This window comes from Podarcis liolepis (assembly GCF_965112155.1).
Source record: "Podarcis liolepis genome assembly, chromosome: 5".
Lineage (NCBI taxonomy): Eukaryota > Metazoa > Chordata > Lepidosauria > Squamata > Lacertidae > Podarcis > Podarcis liolepis.
The window spans coordinates 17,589,780-17,606,719 of NC_139556.1; the positions used below are offsets into that span (position 1 = coordinate 17,589,780).

Here is a 16,940-nt window from a genome sequence, read left to right on the forward strand (position 1 = left end):
AACCTGGTTGCCTTAGCCGTGTGTTCCCTCTTCTCCCCTTTCTCTTTAGCAAGGGCTATGGAAGGAATTCATCCCCAGTGAATGTCATCACATAGCCAAATCTGATTTGCTATACAGCACTGGGACATCGTTGTGTTCATTATGCAACTGGTTGGGATCATGTAGTGGCAAGGTAGAACATATTGGGGCTGTAAACAGGTACGAAATTGACTTTGCAGAGCCCACTGAGTAGTGGCGGTGGCAGGGTTTCTGTTAGAGGAGCTCATTGCACGCCCTAAAGCCCACGTTTTGCATAAAACAAATGTAACTCAAGGTAATTTGGCCCAGAACTGCACTCAACACAGTTATTGCGTGCCTAAGGAGGTTTTAAACCCAAGACTTGAACAGAAATATTATGCAACCCACATATTAGGCTAAGGAAATCTGACCAATCAGAAGAGTTAAGATTTCCTGCTCGCTGAATTTGGAATCCCAGATTATCCTGAATATGGGCTGGTTTGTATGGAAGTTGAAATTCCTCTGAAACTTTGTGCCCACCTTGAAAACAAACGAACAAAAAAAAAGGAGGTGTTTTTGCTTCCCTATTTACATGAGTAAAAAAAATGTAGAAACAAAAAGCTTCTGACTTTCTATACACAAGTAAAAAAATAAAATAAAAGACCCAGCTACCACCACCCTCATAAACTGCATTCATAGACACTTGGAAGTTTCACTTGCCCCAAAGGCATACTATCTCAAGTTTCTCCAAGAACTCCTCTACATTTCATGTTAATTTCAGGGCTACAAATGAACAGAGGGAACTCTGTTCACTGTCTTAGTTAACAGCGGAGGCAGCGTGAAGGAGACATCACCTATATGAATCTAATGAGGCCTACTGCATGGACTGAAATCAATTTTTTACCCTTGTGTAATTAGTCCTGACTCCACTGTATGAAACTGATGCTTCATGCTTGGAATTTATTTTTTACAGTTTATAACTGCAGCGCACAACCACTCTGCTGCGTGCTGGATGACAAAGTGCTCAAGCACATTTCTGAAAGAGTCAGAAATTTCATATCGATCTCTCCCCACCTGTGAAGTTATCATATTGGGGGGGAAAGGCAGCACCTTACGTGGTCAGTTGTACTGGATACAGAGACAAGCACGAGAGAAAATTCCTCTCTGAGTAGTCTTTCCAGGCTAAAGAGGTGGGGTGGTGGTTACTCAACTACAGCCTGTGTCGTTTGCAATATGGATAGCATAGCTGCCATGGAAAACCACTTTGACGTGAGCACTTTTCACACCAGCTGCTCTGTCCATGTGATGCGTTGCTTACACTGGCTTTGCAACAACAAACGGCATGGTGCCTTGGTTATGCAGAAGTGGGTTTCAGGTTCTATCACGCCACCAGCAGAACATACGAAACAGGTCTCAACAAGAGGAGAGTTAAAAGCAAAGAGAGAAACTGTACACCACATGGCACACCCAAAGTGGACATACATCAGGTTAGGCCACAAAAGTTCTAGTTTGGTCTGGAACAGAAGACAACATGGAGGAGGGGGTGGGAACCAAGGGAGAGGTAACAGGAAAACACAGTGCTTCTTATTGGAATTTGCTTCCATCCCTGGGGAAAATGCAGGACAAAGGTTTAAGAAATAAGAAGGGTGAAAGAGTAAGCAAGCTGCATAGTTACACAGAACTTACGGCTTTGCTCTGCATAACCCTAACATACGGCCCACTTTAAACAATGGAAATCACAAACCAAGAAAGGGCACTTCCTTACCTGTCTCGCAGCTTCCTTTTGGCCCTGTCAGAAATTATAACCCCACCACCACCACCACCACCACACAGAAAGCAAGGAAGTATTTGCATGGTTCTAGAGCACTTGGAGCTACCTTAAGGTGATAGGTATCACAAATTCCTCAATGCCTGAAAAAAAAAAACTATGCCCACAAGTGCTTGGAGAAGGATGGGGGTGGGGTGGACTAGGAAGAGCAGCAAATGTCATAGACCATCACAGATTGTGAACAGGCTGCAAAATGCATTTAATTAATTCCCCACTCACCCCGAAACTCTTAACATGTGCATTACGGAAATAAGTAGTCTGCGTTTATAGTGGGGCTAGAAAAATAGCTGGGTAGGAGAAGCAGTGGGAATAAACTTTCTATGCAACTACTGTGCACTGCAAAGAGATGCAAAGGACAGCCAGGAAGAGCCTGGTAATGCTAGCTTGAACACAGTTGTGGAAATCTGCTCACATCCTGACCCTAATGAATGTTCCACAGTTCACATGCTTCACCCACACAGCCCCAGGAAAAAAAATCCAGTTACTGGCCCAGCACTGCAGGAAGAGAAAAATTTGCTACTCATTTAAAGCAGCTCATGCAATAGAAGATGGTTGGGGGAGACTTTTATAAATTAATTTACAACACGGTGACAAGAGCAGACATCCCAAGCAGACAAGACAAGACAAAGATGCATGTTTGCTCAGAGCTGTGGCCCGCAGGTGTCAGCCGACACACTGGAAATGCAGAGGTAGGATTCCCACAGATGAAGCACCACACACAGGCACAAGACACGGCTTAAGATGACTCCAAAAACAAACAAACAAACAAAAAAAACAAAAGCACAGGGCACAATACACAACTCAGCACAAGACGACAGCAGGGATGACCCCAGGAAAACTGCCTGGGAGGTCCCTTTCGGGTAAAGAAATGTTTTTGCATCCATGCTCTGCAGATTCCCAGACATGGGACACATTGCCATCCACTCTTGACCCCTCTCAACACTTCCCCATGTGATGTTAGGTCAGGTTCTGCTTTGAGAAACTATTTTAACATTAAATATATATATAAATATATTAAAATGCTTACTCACAATTTTGGCATAGGGTTGAGTGACCCAGAGTTTGCAGACTCTGCTAAACTTGATGTCACGAAAGCATGTATGTGAAAAATTCTGTAGCCGCAATGAAAGCAAGAGTCCCAAATTTCTAATCTTTATGGTCCCTAAATCTGTCTCATCTAAGAAAGTCTGATATGGGTTTCTTTTTTTAAAAAAAAAAAAATTAATAGTATCTTTAATGATGCCTGAAGTTCTCTGCTGGTATCAATTTTGGGAACAGTTTCCCTTCCCCAAAGGACAATGTATATATTATCCGGCGGGCTGATCATCCTGGTTTTAAACTAATGGGCAGAGAGAGAAAATGGGAAGCCTTCATGGTTGCAGAAATAACTTGGTATATAATGACAAAACATTTTCCAAGCAGTCCTGGAGGGACTGATGAATTCCTCTGCCTTCTCCTCTTGTTTAATTCATGGGAAATTACCAGTTAGTCTGCAAGCCTGAGTGCCAACAACAGAGGCAGGAGAAATAAACTTTGCCAGTGTCACAGCAAAGTAGGGGGAAGGCCCCTTTCATGGGTCACAGAGGCTGTCCCCCACTTCCTCTCATTTCCTTGCCTGCACACTCCTGGATCTTAGGCATCATCCCACCTAAGGCACATTGACTAAAACATATAGTGAAATTAGGCAGTTACTTTTGCTAGGTAAAAGACCTGGTTCCTTTCTTGAAGTACTTATCACCAGTCACTCACAAAAAGCACAACCCTACTCCCCACCCACCGAACTCTGTGGCAGGAACACTGGATCGCGAGAAGTCTAAATTCTGCAATGTGATTTGTATTTTTATGTATATATAGATATTGCATGAAACACCACACGCATAGTGCACCCAGAAACAAGCATGCAAATTAAGTAGAACAAATAGGGGTCTGTGAGGAACTTGTGGGGGAGTAGGGCACAGTGAGGATTACTTCCCTCCCCCTTCCTTCCGTCCCCCACCTTGCAAGTTCCTCAGCTGACAGGCATGAGGCCTCTGAAAGACTACTGCTATGTCCCAAGAAGCTCAAGGGATGTGGCCCCAGGCATTTTGAGGGCTCCATGGAGCCTAGCAGGCCAGGGGAGCCCAGGGAATCTGGCACTTCATCCTGAAAGTCCTTAGGTCCACTTCTGCCCCAGTTTATGTGGAGGCTCGGCTTCAGCTCAGCAGATTCATTCCTTCTGAGCCTAAGGCACTGTCAGTGTAATGGGTTTGGGGCTCAGGTTTGGCTGAACATTAATCCTTAGCTGCCTGAAGACTTGTGTCTGCACACTGCTCTCTGCTGTTGGGGATTTTGGTGGAAGAGGGTACAAACCTCAGATGGCATTAGTCCTGGAGGTGTAGGGAGTTCCCCTTCAGGTTCAACATCCATGTTGATGATCTCCTCCATTGTAAGAGGCCCCTTTTCTGGTCCTATTTGCTTCCCCCTTTGCATTCAAACCCACAGGTCCTCCAAACAGATGGTTCGGAACCACAACTTTTGAACTACCGAATGTAACCTTTCTAAGCTACTGAAAGCTATTGCTTGATACCCAACCGTGTGGATAAATTGCAAGACAACCCTGCATCTCCTCTTCCTGTAACGTGACAGGCCACTTTGCTAGGAACAAGCTTGCCACCCACCCTTGCCAAGCCAGTCTGCTGGCATGTTTGGTCCCCTCACTCTAAGATACACTCACCTTCTGAAATCCCCTTCAAACAGCAGGCACTGGCAACCCCACATCCGACCAATCCCTGCCTCCAAATCTCATGTGCTGATTCATTGCAGGAATGGGTTAAGAACCCAACGTGCATACTTTGTTAGTAGACTTAAAATCCATGTGGTTATGGTTCTTGGTTAGATGGATACCTTAGTACATGCCCATTTCTCAGCCAGCAAGCATGGATGGCTTCTCACTGGGTTCACAAACACTGGCATGCTGGTTTTAACTGGTTGTGGAGTTGGTGGAGGGTAGGCGGATAGGTAACTCTAGGTTCAGGCACTCAGGATATACGACTCATGCCACATACCTTGCTCAGCCAGGCCGGCAGCACTCATGGCGGCCGAAGCAGGGGCGGAGCTCTGCCTGCCAACTGATTGGACACAATCATTCAGTGGGAGGAGCCATAATGAAGCAAAAAGGCCCAACAGCAACGAGAGAGCAAGGTGCAAGTAAATTAGTTTTGAAAGGAAAAGTAGGAAGAAAGAAAGGATCGAAGAAGGGAAACACACTATTACAGGGGGTAAAAAAAAGGTAATTGATTCCCCTTAAAACATTAAGATAGAACTACAGAATCCAGCACAGAGGGTTGGACGTCAGGAACGGCGTTCAGAAAATGGCAGGATTTAGCTGTAAACAGTGTTTATAAAACAGGCTCTCAGATACAGAGTTCTGGGATGACAAAGTCAAAGAAGAGGGACATTAACATCAAAGAGGCAGTAATAAAGGCTTTGGGGGAGAAGGGGGAGGAGTCAGAGGGTGCTAAACACTTGCATCCAAACGTCATTGCAACATCTTCTATTATGAAAGATCAAATTGTGAGAATTCCCCCCCCAAAAAAACCACACACTCAATCAATACGTCTGGGTTCATAGACACCATAGCATCTTCAGCCACTGTGTGCCAAACATGTGTTCAGTAAAAAAAATAGTAAGTTCAGTAATAGGGAAATCAACATCCTTTGCACGGGAAGTACAGACATGGTGCGAGCTGTAGCTTATTAGGAACATTTTCCAGAGTAGCATTTCTCACAGCTCTCTAGAGTGGAAAGATGGTAGTTTGTCTCTTCAGCACTCAAGGTTCTTAAGCATCCTCTCCCAAACTGAAATGCACTGGGAGGGTCTGGATACTTCTCTTCCAAAAGTTCTGATACGCATTTACTGAGTTTTCTCATAGGCCTGGTTCACACAAAACAGTAAGGCAAATTCTGACTTACTAGGGCTGCACACTTTGCAGCCTCCTCAGTCCTTTTTACTGCTCCAATGTGCCGAGTTAAGTCAAGGTTTTGCTTTGTGTGTTGTCCGAAACTAGGCTTGTGGTTAAGATCTTTTCACTAACCATGAGCTGCAGCCGAGTTCTGTTCTTGGCTACAGCTTGTGGTTAGCGAGGAGACAGCTTAACCGTGAGCCTGGGTTTCGATGACACATTAAGCCAAACCTTAGGTTAGCTCAAAATAAAAAAAAATCCTTCCAGTAGCACCTTAAAGACCAACTAAGTTAGTTCTTGGTATGAGCTTTCGTGTGCATGAGTTGCAATTCAGCAGCTTCTCTTTCTCTCTTCTCATTACCAAACTTAAAACTATGGAGAGACCTGGTTTGAACAAAGACATTGGATTCTTATCTCATTATACATGCCTAAGCCATTTCTCACCTTCTCACCCCTTGCCTTCTCCTGTAAGACCTATTACAGTCGTTAAGAGTCGTCAACAGGCTCATCTCAGCTACCTGCCAATCTCCCATTCCCACCACCCTTCTGAGTAATACCCCTCCCCACCTTCTCACTATATAGAAGGGTCTGGCAACTTCTGTTTCAGTGTATCTGAAGAAGTGTGCATGCACACGAAAGCTCATACCAAGAACTAACTTAGTTGGTCTTTAAGGTGCTACTGGAAGGAATTTTTTTATTTTGTCTATGGCAGACCAACACGGCTACCTATCTGTAACTTAGGTTAGCTCAGCGGGAGCAAAAAGGGTCATGAAAGAGCCAAGCGGCTGTGAGCCCACACATCTGTGCAGCCATTGCAAGACATAGCATGCCGTATTAAAACCACCTTCCTAATAAAATGGACAATGAGAAAACAAAGTTAAGATGTGGTTAAACCACCCGGATGATATCAAACAAAACGGAAGAAGGAAGTATGCAATTCTACGCCACCACTCAGAAAAGAGACCAACGGAGTATTTGGGTGTCTTAGTGGATCTTCAGGAAGGGCAAACGTCCACCTAAAAGCAAGACAGGATAGTAAAACATGCCTGAGAACAGGGACTTATGGGGCGGGGGGGAGGAGGAGGGAGAAGAGGATGTAGCGGCACCATTTTCTAAGTCAGAGCTTTCCGAACTTTTCATGTTGGTGACACACTTCTTAGACACGCATCGTTTCGTGACAGAGTAATTTAAATTTTACTAGCAAACCGGAGGTTAAACTTACCCCTTTCCAGCCCCGGGAAGAGTGTGGGGTGCATTTGCGTAACACACCTACACACTGCAGCCGACACACTAACGTGTCGCAACACACAGTTTGGAAAGCTCTGTTCTAAGTGAGGCAGACAACCCCCCGGCAATCTTCTCGTTAAGTTATAGGAGACCTCATTCTTCCCCAAAGTGAAAACTAAGCAGATAAGCTCTTCGGGAACCCGCTGAGAAGAAGACTACAGCATTAATACAATGCATTTCAAGTATTCAAGGCACTTCGCAGATGTTATCGCAGTGATCCTTACAAAAGCCATGTAAAATCAGGAAGTATTAGCTCCTTGAGTGCAAAGGATTGAATCGTGCCTGAGGGCATCTAGTGAGTTTGTGGCTGAGGTGGGATTTGAAATGGGGAACCTGGTGCTCACATCTCAAGATCTCAGCTACTCTATACCAGTCTGCAAAAGGAAGAGATATATAGAGAATGGATAGCAGGTTCAGTAAATTAAGACTAGTCACCTTCCCAAATCTACCGTATTTTTCGCCCTATAGGACACACTTTTCCCCCTCCAAAAATGAAGGGGAAATGTGTGTGCGTCCTATGGGGCGAATGCAGGCTTTCGCTGAAGCCTGGAGAGCGAGGGGTCAGTGCGCACCGACCCCTCTCGCTCTCCAGGCTTCGCGGACCTCTCCACAAACAGCGGGAGCCCGGCGCTGGGCTCCCATGGCTTGCAGAGAGCTGCCTGTTTGGGGGCTGGGGTCGGGGGAAGCTCGGGCTTCCCCCGCCCCAGCCCCGCGCCTGGGGGAAAAATAATCCCTTTATTTCCCCCCAAAAAAACTAGGTGCGCCTTATGGGACGGTGCGTCCTATAGGGCGAAAAATACGGTAATCCTCCTGCCTTGCATATTCAGAAGACTAATGAGTTAGTCACTAGTTCGTTCGCTATCTTGCCCAACATTTCATATACCTATATCTGCATTTATTCGAGTGTGTGCGCTTTCTCTCTCTCTCTCTCTCTCTCTCTCTCTCTCTCTCTCACACACACACACACACACACAAATTCAGTGTCATAGGTCCAGTCTCACGGGTGGTTCACATTTGCAGATTAATTACTCAAAGACTGGAGCATCAAGAAATCACAGAATTGTAGAGTTGGAAGGGACCCTAAGCCCCATCTAGTTGAATCCCCTGCAATGCAGAAATCTCAGCTAAAGCATCCATGACAGATGGCCATCTGAATCTTGAGCCAGTCTTTATGTGTGACTGAGATGACCCTTGAGCCTATTTAATGAAGTGAGGGCAAGAAGCAGCGCCCTCATTCTGATTTGGCCGCCATATAACCACCATATTCCATTGGCTGCAGGATGAGGTGACGCTGTTGCAATGTCCAGGCTGGCTAGGATCTCTTTCATTCTCCGCTCTGTAAAAGCGCTAAAGCTTCAGATCAGAGGGAGAAGTACTGGTGAATAGGTGGCCAACAGTTTGGAACCAAAATACATAGTTTGAAATACAAAAGAGGGATTGGGGGAAAGGGGAGGGGGAAGAGAGAAGGGTTTCACACAAAATACTTGCTTAAATTACTACTACTACTACTACTACTACTACTACTACTACTACTATTCTGGGAGGTTTTTAACATTTGATGTTTTTATTATGTTTTTAGATATGCTGTAAGCCAGATGGGAAGGGTATAAATATCATTATTATTACTATTAACTTGTTGAGTGGGTGCGTGTGCACACACACACAAACATGGGTGGCATCCAACTGTGTCCACTCACGAGCAAATAAGACTCTCCCTTGCGCAATGGGATTTGCCCTTCCTCTCCACCCTGGAACACACCCAGAATCTGCTCTGGAGGGGGACTAGATTTTTTTTTTTTTTAAATTTTTGGAGCTGGGGTTGATGAGGGGCTGTACCAGGGAGAAGATGATGATTAGGTCCACTTGAGTGACATTGAATATCATAAAAGTGAAGCAAGGTTTTATGAAATCTTTTCCCTCTCCCCTGCATTACCATTAACGAACATCCAACACCAAAGTAAATTGAACCAAGGTGTGGTGCCAGAAACTATGTTCAGCGGGGAGCCTCAGTCAGGCTTGCCTCCATTAAATATATTTGTATGACACAAACATCTGCAAACGTATTTGTAACCTCCACACTTCGCAACTGTACCTCTAGAAAACCATTTCAGGTATGGTCTGTCGTGCATCTTGCATAGGTAGCATACCTCACGCTGCACATATAATGAAAGGTGAAGACAATGTGATGAAGGGAAAGTACTTGGAAGCAATACTGGTACCCATGGTCAACAGCTGGATTATGGTACTGAACTTTTATGAAGGATCTAAAGATGGTTATCACCTCCCTCCCACTGTGCTAACCTCTGAGCTGTTGGTTCTAATCCTTTGCCAGTCTGGTGCCAGCCAGATGTTTTAGGCTACAACTCCCACCACAGCCCCAGTCCGAAACATCTGGAGGGTACGAAGTTGGGGAACGCTTTTCAATACTAGTTCAAGGACCATAAATATCTTTGAAGCCACAAAGGCTACTTCTAGAGAAGAGTCATCAATGCTTTAAACAGAGCTGTGTTTTCTCCGAACGTAACTAAATTCAGGGGTGGAAAGACAAAACAGGAAAAAATCTTTAATTCTCAGGAAGTTGTATTGTACAACCACTGTGGCTTGCAGAACAGGGAGAGATCGATGAATCACAGAATTGTAGAGTTGGAAGGGACCATGAGGGTCATCCAGTCCAACCTCCATCAATGCAGAAATCTTTTGCCCAACGTGGCGCATGAACCCATGGACCTGAGATGAGGAGTCTCATGCTCTACCAACTGAGATGGGGGCAAAGACCAACACCTCAAAGCTTGCTCCAGGTGAAGACCCCACCCCACCCTCCTCAAAACAAGACAGTTGACCACCAAATGCCCTGTGAGGATAATTGGGGGGTGGGGGGACAGGCAACTAATACATCAGTCTACTCCAGTTGAACTGTACCACATTTCAGGCTGTCTACCACCAGTTGCCCTATGGGAAGGATTCTGACACACTGTCGTATTTTATTATTTCTGTAAAGGAATTCTATCCTGAATTGCAATAAACTGTAAACAATTGCAATGAATTGTAATAAAATAAACAATTGCAATAAATTGTAATGAAATAAATTTTCTGCTCTCCAGCAGAATCATAGCTTATGCACAGCCCCGGCACTAAATGAAACATAGTTCCTGCAAATTCTACTTGATTACTTTCAAATATACGTATGTAGAAACTCCAGTTTTCACTGAGAAATATCAGACACACTTAGGATATCCAATAACCAGAGTACATGAGCACTTAATGAAAAAACAGAAAGCTCTACGGTCAGCATGGCGGGCTGGGAGGGAATGCTATGCTTGATCGTTTCTTCAGCTTGTATGGATGAAGTCACAGAAATAAGGATTTGTCAGGATTCTGTGTCGTGCAGGTAAAACAGGACAAAAACAGCTGTCATTTCAAAATCCAAGAGACCCAAGAGATAGCAACTGGAGACAGGCAAGAAAAAATAAATAGCAGTTAACCTGTAGATTTATCCTTTGGTGCGGTGGTTAAAATAGCTCCTCCTTTAGTATCTCAGTTTGGCCAGACTGATTAAATCCACATATATGGCTCCAAGCCAAATCAAAGCAGTAATCAGAAGCCGAATTCTAAAAGCAAGCCCCTTCCGTATTCATCTGCTGGAGGGGGTCAAAAGAGCCCTGTGGTGTCTCAATGGCACTGTCTCTGTTCTGCAAAAACTAAGTGCTGATCTATATATACACACACAGAGAGAGAGTGCAGAATGAAGTGGAAACCAAGTGGTACAGTCCCGACATTTACAGCGGAACTGTGCCACTTCAGACTGTAGCTTTCTGAAAAAGGGCTGTGCTCCCTTGTTTTCTGGGGGTTCACATGCCGGTGGCGGGCAGGGACAGAGGCAAAAATGGGAGGAGCAATGGAGGAAGCTTTCACCCTTGTACAGTGGGCTGCATTCCATACGAAACTCAGAGGTCTCTACACACACTCCTCTCATTCCACCCACTTACACATATTTTGAATTTGACAGCAAACCGTGGTCACGTATTCTGAACCAGCTCAACAGCACTTGCATCCCACAGCAGGTCCTGAGTACAATTTAGGATGGAGGGTCACATGCCAGCCATTGGTGGGGCGAGAGGCAGAAGAGAGTGGTACAGCAAATACAAAAATTTAACTTTCTGCAGCAGGCTGGTTGCTACACAAGCTCATGTACCCTCTCTCCATTGTCGTTCCAGGCAGGCAAGAGGCATTATTAGAGCTTAAAGCAAGCGTTCCACCTAGGCAGAAGCTCTCTGGAAGGTTGTAGACCAGGGTCACGGCCTAGCGAGAGTCTCAAAGGCCAGGCAGATAGCACTGGAGGGACACATTCATCCCCTTAGCCTGAGGCTTCCCACCCCACATTTTGGAATGTTCCCCCAACGCCCCCCCAATACTTCCAGCAAGCAAAACGAAACAAAAAAATAAGAGGACGCCAGAAAGAAAAGTTATTGCGTTATTATGCTACTTCTATTACTATGCTCTGTATTATTTTTTATTATGCTCCCTAAATTATGTTCTGAATGTTGTACACTGCCCTGGGATCTTTGGATAAAGGGTGGTATAGAAATCAAATAAATAATAATAATAGTCCAGCCTGCTGCATTGTTTGATATTTCTACATACTGGGCTTTTGTTGCAGACAGAAAGAAACAAAAAATAAGATCTACTACTACCGTCCACCCTATCACAAGGCAGCATAAAAAGGCCCGAAAGGATGAGCTGTTGGGGCAAGAACGAATTTTTTTTATATATTTCAAATATCTGTGTAGGAATATGCCATCTTTTCGCCCCTAGTTTCTCTCTATCATATCTTCAAGACTGTCTCTTGTCAGCCAAACTTCCACGTATGGAGTGCGGAACTGCAGAACTGACTCGGACAGGAAATGGAGTGATTCGGCCATCCATAGTCCAGTAACTAGTGGAATAGTAGGACAACCTGCCTGACCAACCCACACAGTAAACCAAAGGAGAGTCTCCTGTTAAAGGATGGCCAGACACTGCAGATTTTGCTACAGGTCCTACTTAGAAATAACCAATTCCCTTTGTGCGAAGTCCAATAGTTCTTCAGGTCAAGGATTCAATTAAGCTTTGCAGGATATCCAGCTTTGCAATTAAAGCTGCCCTTCTAATCCACTTGCTTTGGTGTCTAGCAGGTTCTTCCAACGAGACAGAGCACACCAAAAACAAACACCCTCAACGCATTTGCTGCTGGAAATACCAATTTAAACTCTGTTGCCATGTTAACCCAATATGAAGACTCTTTAGGCAAGACTACAACATGACAAATAGCAATCCTTTGAGCTACAGCACCAGCACGGTTGCAAGATCAAGCCAGAACGAGCGGTTTTCGCACTTCCAGCTTGAAATACAGAGGGGTAGAAAGGGGTCTGAAACTGAGGGGAGTCGGTAAATTGGGAGGCTTGGCAAATGGGTGGCGAGCAGCAGCACTCTTTGTTTTGCAACCCCAAAGCTCTTGGTGACGTTCACCATCCCCTCTCCCAATAACGCCCTAGATGAAGAATCATTCTCGAGCATTTGGGGGGAGACTGTGGTCGCTTCAAAAGGTAGCAATCATTTTATTCCCTTGACTGGCTTGGGTTGTCATGGGCTCCATGGCAACCACGCATCTGTTCCAAACTGTCACAGGCCAGGGCATACCCATGATTTAGCATTAACCTCAGGGTGTGTGTGAATAGTCTGGATTTTTTGAGGGTGTGTGAATTAACCCTGTGGTCATGGTCAGAAGTTTGGTGAAGTTAAGCTGGTACACCACCTACAACAACATTGTTGTTGTTGTTGTTGTTGTTGTTGTTGTTGTTGTTGTTACTACTACCCCACCTATATGGTTTGATTGCATTGGATAATAATAATAATAATAATAATAATAATAATAATAATAATAATAATAATAATTTATTATTTATACCCCGCCCATCTGGCTGGGTTTCCCCAGCCACTCTGGGTCTGGGTGGCTTCCAAAAGAATATTAAAATACTGTGATACATTAAACATTAAAAGCTTCCCTAAACAGGGCTGCCTTCAGATGTCTTCTAAAAGTCTGGTAGTTGTTGTTCTCTTTGACATCTGGTGGGAGGGCGTTCCACAGGGAGGGCGCCACTACTGAGAAGGCCCTCTGCCTGGTTCTCTGTAACTTGGCTTCTCGCAGTGAGGGAACCGCCAGAAGGCCCTCGGTGCTGGACCTCAGTGTCCGGGTAGAACGATGGAGGTGGAGACGCTCCTTCAGGTATACTGGACCGAGGCCTACTGTAATATGACCTACGTGGAGTCTCCCTTGATGCAGAATTCTGTACCCAGGTTGAATGGAGGTTGTGTTGTTAACATACAAATCCTTGAACAACTGGGGACCACTTTATCTTTCATGTTGTTACTGATAATGATTAAAAAATCCCAGAAAAAATCACTGATGATGATGATGATGAGGTAAAGGACCCCTGGACAGTTAAGTCCAGTCAAAGACGACTATGGGGTTGCAGTGCTCATCTCTCTTTCAGGCTGAGGGAGCCGGCGTTTGTCCACAGACAGCTTTCTGGGTCATGTGGCCAGCAAGACTAAACCGCTTCTGGCACACGGAGGACTATGACAAGTGGCAGAGCGCATGGAAATGCCGTTTACCTTCTCGTTGCAGCGGTACCTATTTATCTACTTGCACTGGTGTGCTCTCGAACTGCCAGGTTGGCAGAAGCTGGGACAGAGCCACGGGAGCTCACCCCATTGCGTAATAATCCCTGAAAGACCACCTCCCCCTGTAAGATCTGTAGGGTCACTTAGACCACCTGGGGAAATTCTACCTGTAGAACTGCACTGCACCCTACAGAAGATCCTATGGCACTGACGCATGCCAATCTTAGTGGCATGCATTAAAGGTCTGCCGTAAGTTAAATTGTCTAAAATTACTAAGTTTGGTGTGGTTGATACCCAAGTTATATCTTGCTTCCCTACGGTCAATAAAGGGCAACGCCAAACTCTCAAATGATTCTCTATGTTGTTAATGATCTCCCAGATCTGTTCAGTCAGATTTGCCATTTCCAGGCAGATTCTAGAACTTGCTCAGTCACTCTTTTAACGCTGGAAGATTATGGGCTGCACCATCTGCTGGTTAATAAACCAGTTTTCATCTAAGCTTTTTGTGTGTGCACCCATTCGTTTCTGTTGGGTGTCCCAGACCTTTTACATTCCAGGAATTTATGTTAACCTTTCTGGCTGGCAGCTTTTTTCAGCATGGCAGAGATAAAATTAAAGAATCATGGCAATTAACTGAGTAAGGCTTGGTTGCTAGTTCATCAAGAGAGTGACCATGAGTAAAAGGTCAAAGAAGGGAGCTGTAGATGTCATGGAAGAAAAGATTGGAACAGAAAGAGTTCTGAGTTTCCCCTGAAACAATGCACACTTGTGCTCAATTCACTAGTGTCAGGCGAGGGCTTCAAAGGAATCCACTGACCCATGTGGACACAGAACTTAAAATATATCGAGAAAAACAAAGAAAAGAAAAACATTAAAGCAAAAACCTTCCCTGTAGTCTCTTTAACAACAGCGGTTTGTTTCTTCCCCAATAAGGTAGTAGTCAGTTGCCTGAGATAAGAACTTCTTGGTCAAAGAATATTAATTTGCAGAACCTTTTTCTATACAGACGCTAGATGGAGCTATCCGCCTTCTTCCCGAGAAAGAAAATTAAGGCAGTTAGAAGAAGGATCTCCTGTCTCGAAAATTTCTCTTGCGAAGGAGCTGGAGGGGGCTCTGAACTGGATCAAGACTGAAAGGGAAAAGTTGTCATTTCCCCTCCCCCTCTGGCCCTACCTTGGGGAAAACCAGAAATGTTAAAGATTCCATGTTTGGAAAATAAGTATTTTAAAACACCCTGTGCCAAACGTTCTATACAAATGGAAAGATGGATCAGTAACTTGTTTTGGAATGGTTTTTCCCTTGGTCTCCCTGGGCTGAGAAGATTCTTCCCACTCATATTTCATGCATAAAGCATAACAGGGGGGAAATGTGTACAATCCCCAAACAGATATAATTAAGACCCATTGAAACAACCAGAACAGAATGAAATGTTGTACATGCACTTCAACCATACCTAGATTAGCAACTGTGTGTTTAACACTCTATGTAAGTGACACAGCCCCCATCTTGGTGGGTTTGCAGTCAGAAGATGTAAGCCCCACTGAGTTTAATGGGGCTCGAGTATATTTAGCTGTCTCTTGTTATAGGACTGGCTCTTAGACATTGAATCAACACAGTGAATCTTACAATTACCATTCTATGCTCATAATAATTTGAAGATTGCAATCACTGGATAATGCACTTTAAAACGTGTATCCCTACCAATGTAAACTCAGCCCTCAAATGCAGGCAGCTTGAGTCATACTAGACAATATTCCAATTGGTGAAGACAATATTCCGGTTGGCGTTAGGGGGGAGACCCCACGTTCAAATATCTGAAGCACCCCTTGGTTCATGTGTTTTCTTCTGTGGAGGCAAGAATTTAGACCTGAAACCCTCTCCCTGCACACAGATGTAAGATCATGAACATATTAACCAAGTAAGCACCGTATTTTTCGCTCTATAAGACGCACCAGACCACAAGACGCACCTAGTTTTTGGAGGAGGAAAACAAGAAGAAAAAAATTCTGAATCTCAGAAGCCAGAATAGCAAGAGGGATCGCTGCGCAGTGAAAGCAGCAATCCCTCTTGCTGTTCTGGCTTCTGGGATAGCTGCGCAGCCTGCATTCGCTCCATAAGAAGCACACACATTTCCCCTTACTTTTTAGGAGGGAAAAAGTGAGTCTTATAGAGCAAAAAATACGGTACTTGGGCAGCTTCCTCTGTCCCTGCCCCAAACTGAATCGTTCTGACGTTTAATCACTTAAACTGGAAGCTTTCTTTCACACACACACACACACACACACACACACACACACACACAGCTTTTTAGACATTCCCCTTTCACAGGAACTCAAAGCAGCAATATTTCCCAGTTCAGGTGTTGCCTTCTACATACAGAGCTCTACAGCAGGGTTGGGGAACTTCAGGCCCAGGAGTCAAATATGGAGCCTCAGGACTTCTCCTCAAGCCATACTGCCTCTCCCCAGGGCACAGCCCTCATCCTACACCCTCAAGTGCTTTTGAATGGCTAGAATGTCTCATTGAACTGCAATAATGCCTCTTGCTTGCCTGGATGGAGGCTGAGGAGATGTTTGTCTTCTTCTTTTTCTTCCTCTTCTTACCCCACCTACTTTTGCCTCTGGCCCCTACTCAACACTGGCACGCTGCTCGCCAGGAATAAAGCCCTCAGGTTGGAAATTATTATCACTATTATTTATTATTATTATTTGTTAAATCTGTACACCGCCCTTCATACAGCCGATCTCAGGGCGGTTCACAGAATTAAACGTTTCCCACAATGAGTTTAAGATTTAAAAGCAGGTGGTAACCCTGTTTTTCTTGCCACAGCTAAGAGGATCTTGTTGCCACAAATATCTCCCCACAAAAAACACACACCCCTAAACAAAGTGAGAAGTTGTAGGGTGGGAAGTTTGCGACTTCTCTCTCTTTCTATAAGTATTTGTTGGAAATCAGCTCTGTGAAGCTAACTATTAACATTATGTATTTTTCAATTACAAGCAACGCTAAAGATTTAATAATAATAATAATAATAATAATAATAATAATAATAATAATAATTTTTATTTATATCCCGCCCTCCCCAGCCGAAGCCGGGCTCAGGGTGGCTAACAACAATAAAACAGTATAAAAGTATAGTATAAACAACACTCTAAAATCATTCGTTATAAAATTAAAATTAAAGCTGCAACAACCGCCTCAGTTGTAGCTTCTGTATTCTAAAGGCAC

General features: G+C 44.4%; 1 protein-coding gene across 31 annotated transcripts in view; it reads right to left on the minus strand.

Annotated features, from left to right (window-relative positions):
• Positions 1 to 16,940, minus strand: part of CAMK2G (calcium/calmodulin dependent protein kinase II gamma) — a 162,429-nt gene that overhangs the window by 36,847 nt on the left and 108,642 nt on the right. For 16 of the 31 annotated variants that reach the window (XM_083502618.1, XM_083502627.1, XM_083502624.1 and 13 more), the window contains one exon: positions 4,870 to 4,932. The exons of the other annotated variants lie outside the window; for them this stretch is intronic. In XM_083502618.1, coding sequence (XP_083358744.1) covers positions 4,870 to 4,932 — 63 coding nt within the window. The remainder of the gene's footprint in view (positions 1 to 4,869; positions 4,933 to 16,940) is intronic. 31 annotated transcript variants of the gene reach the window in all.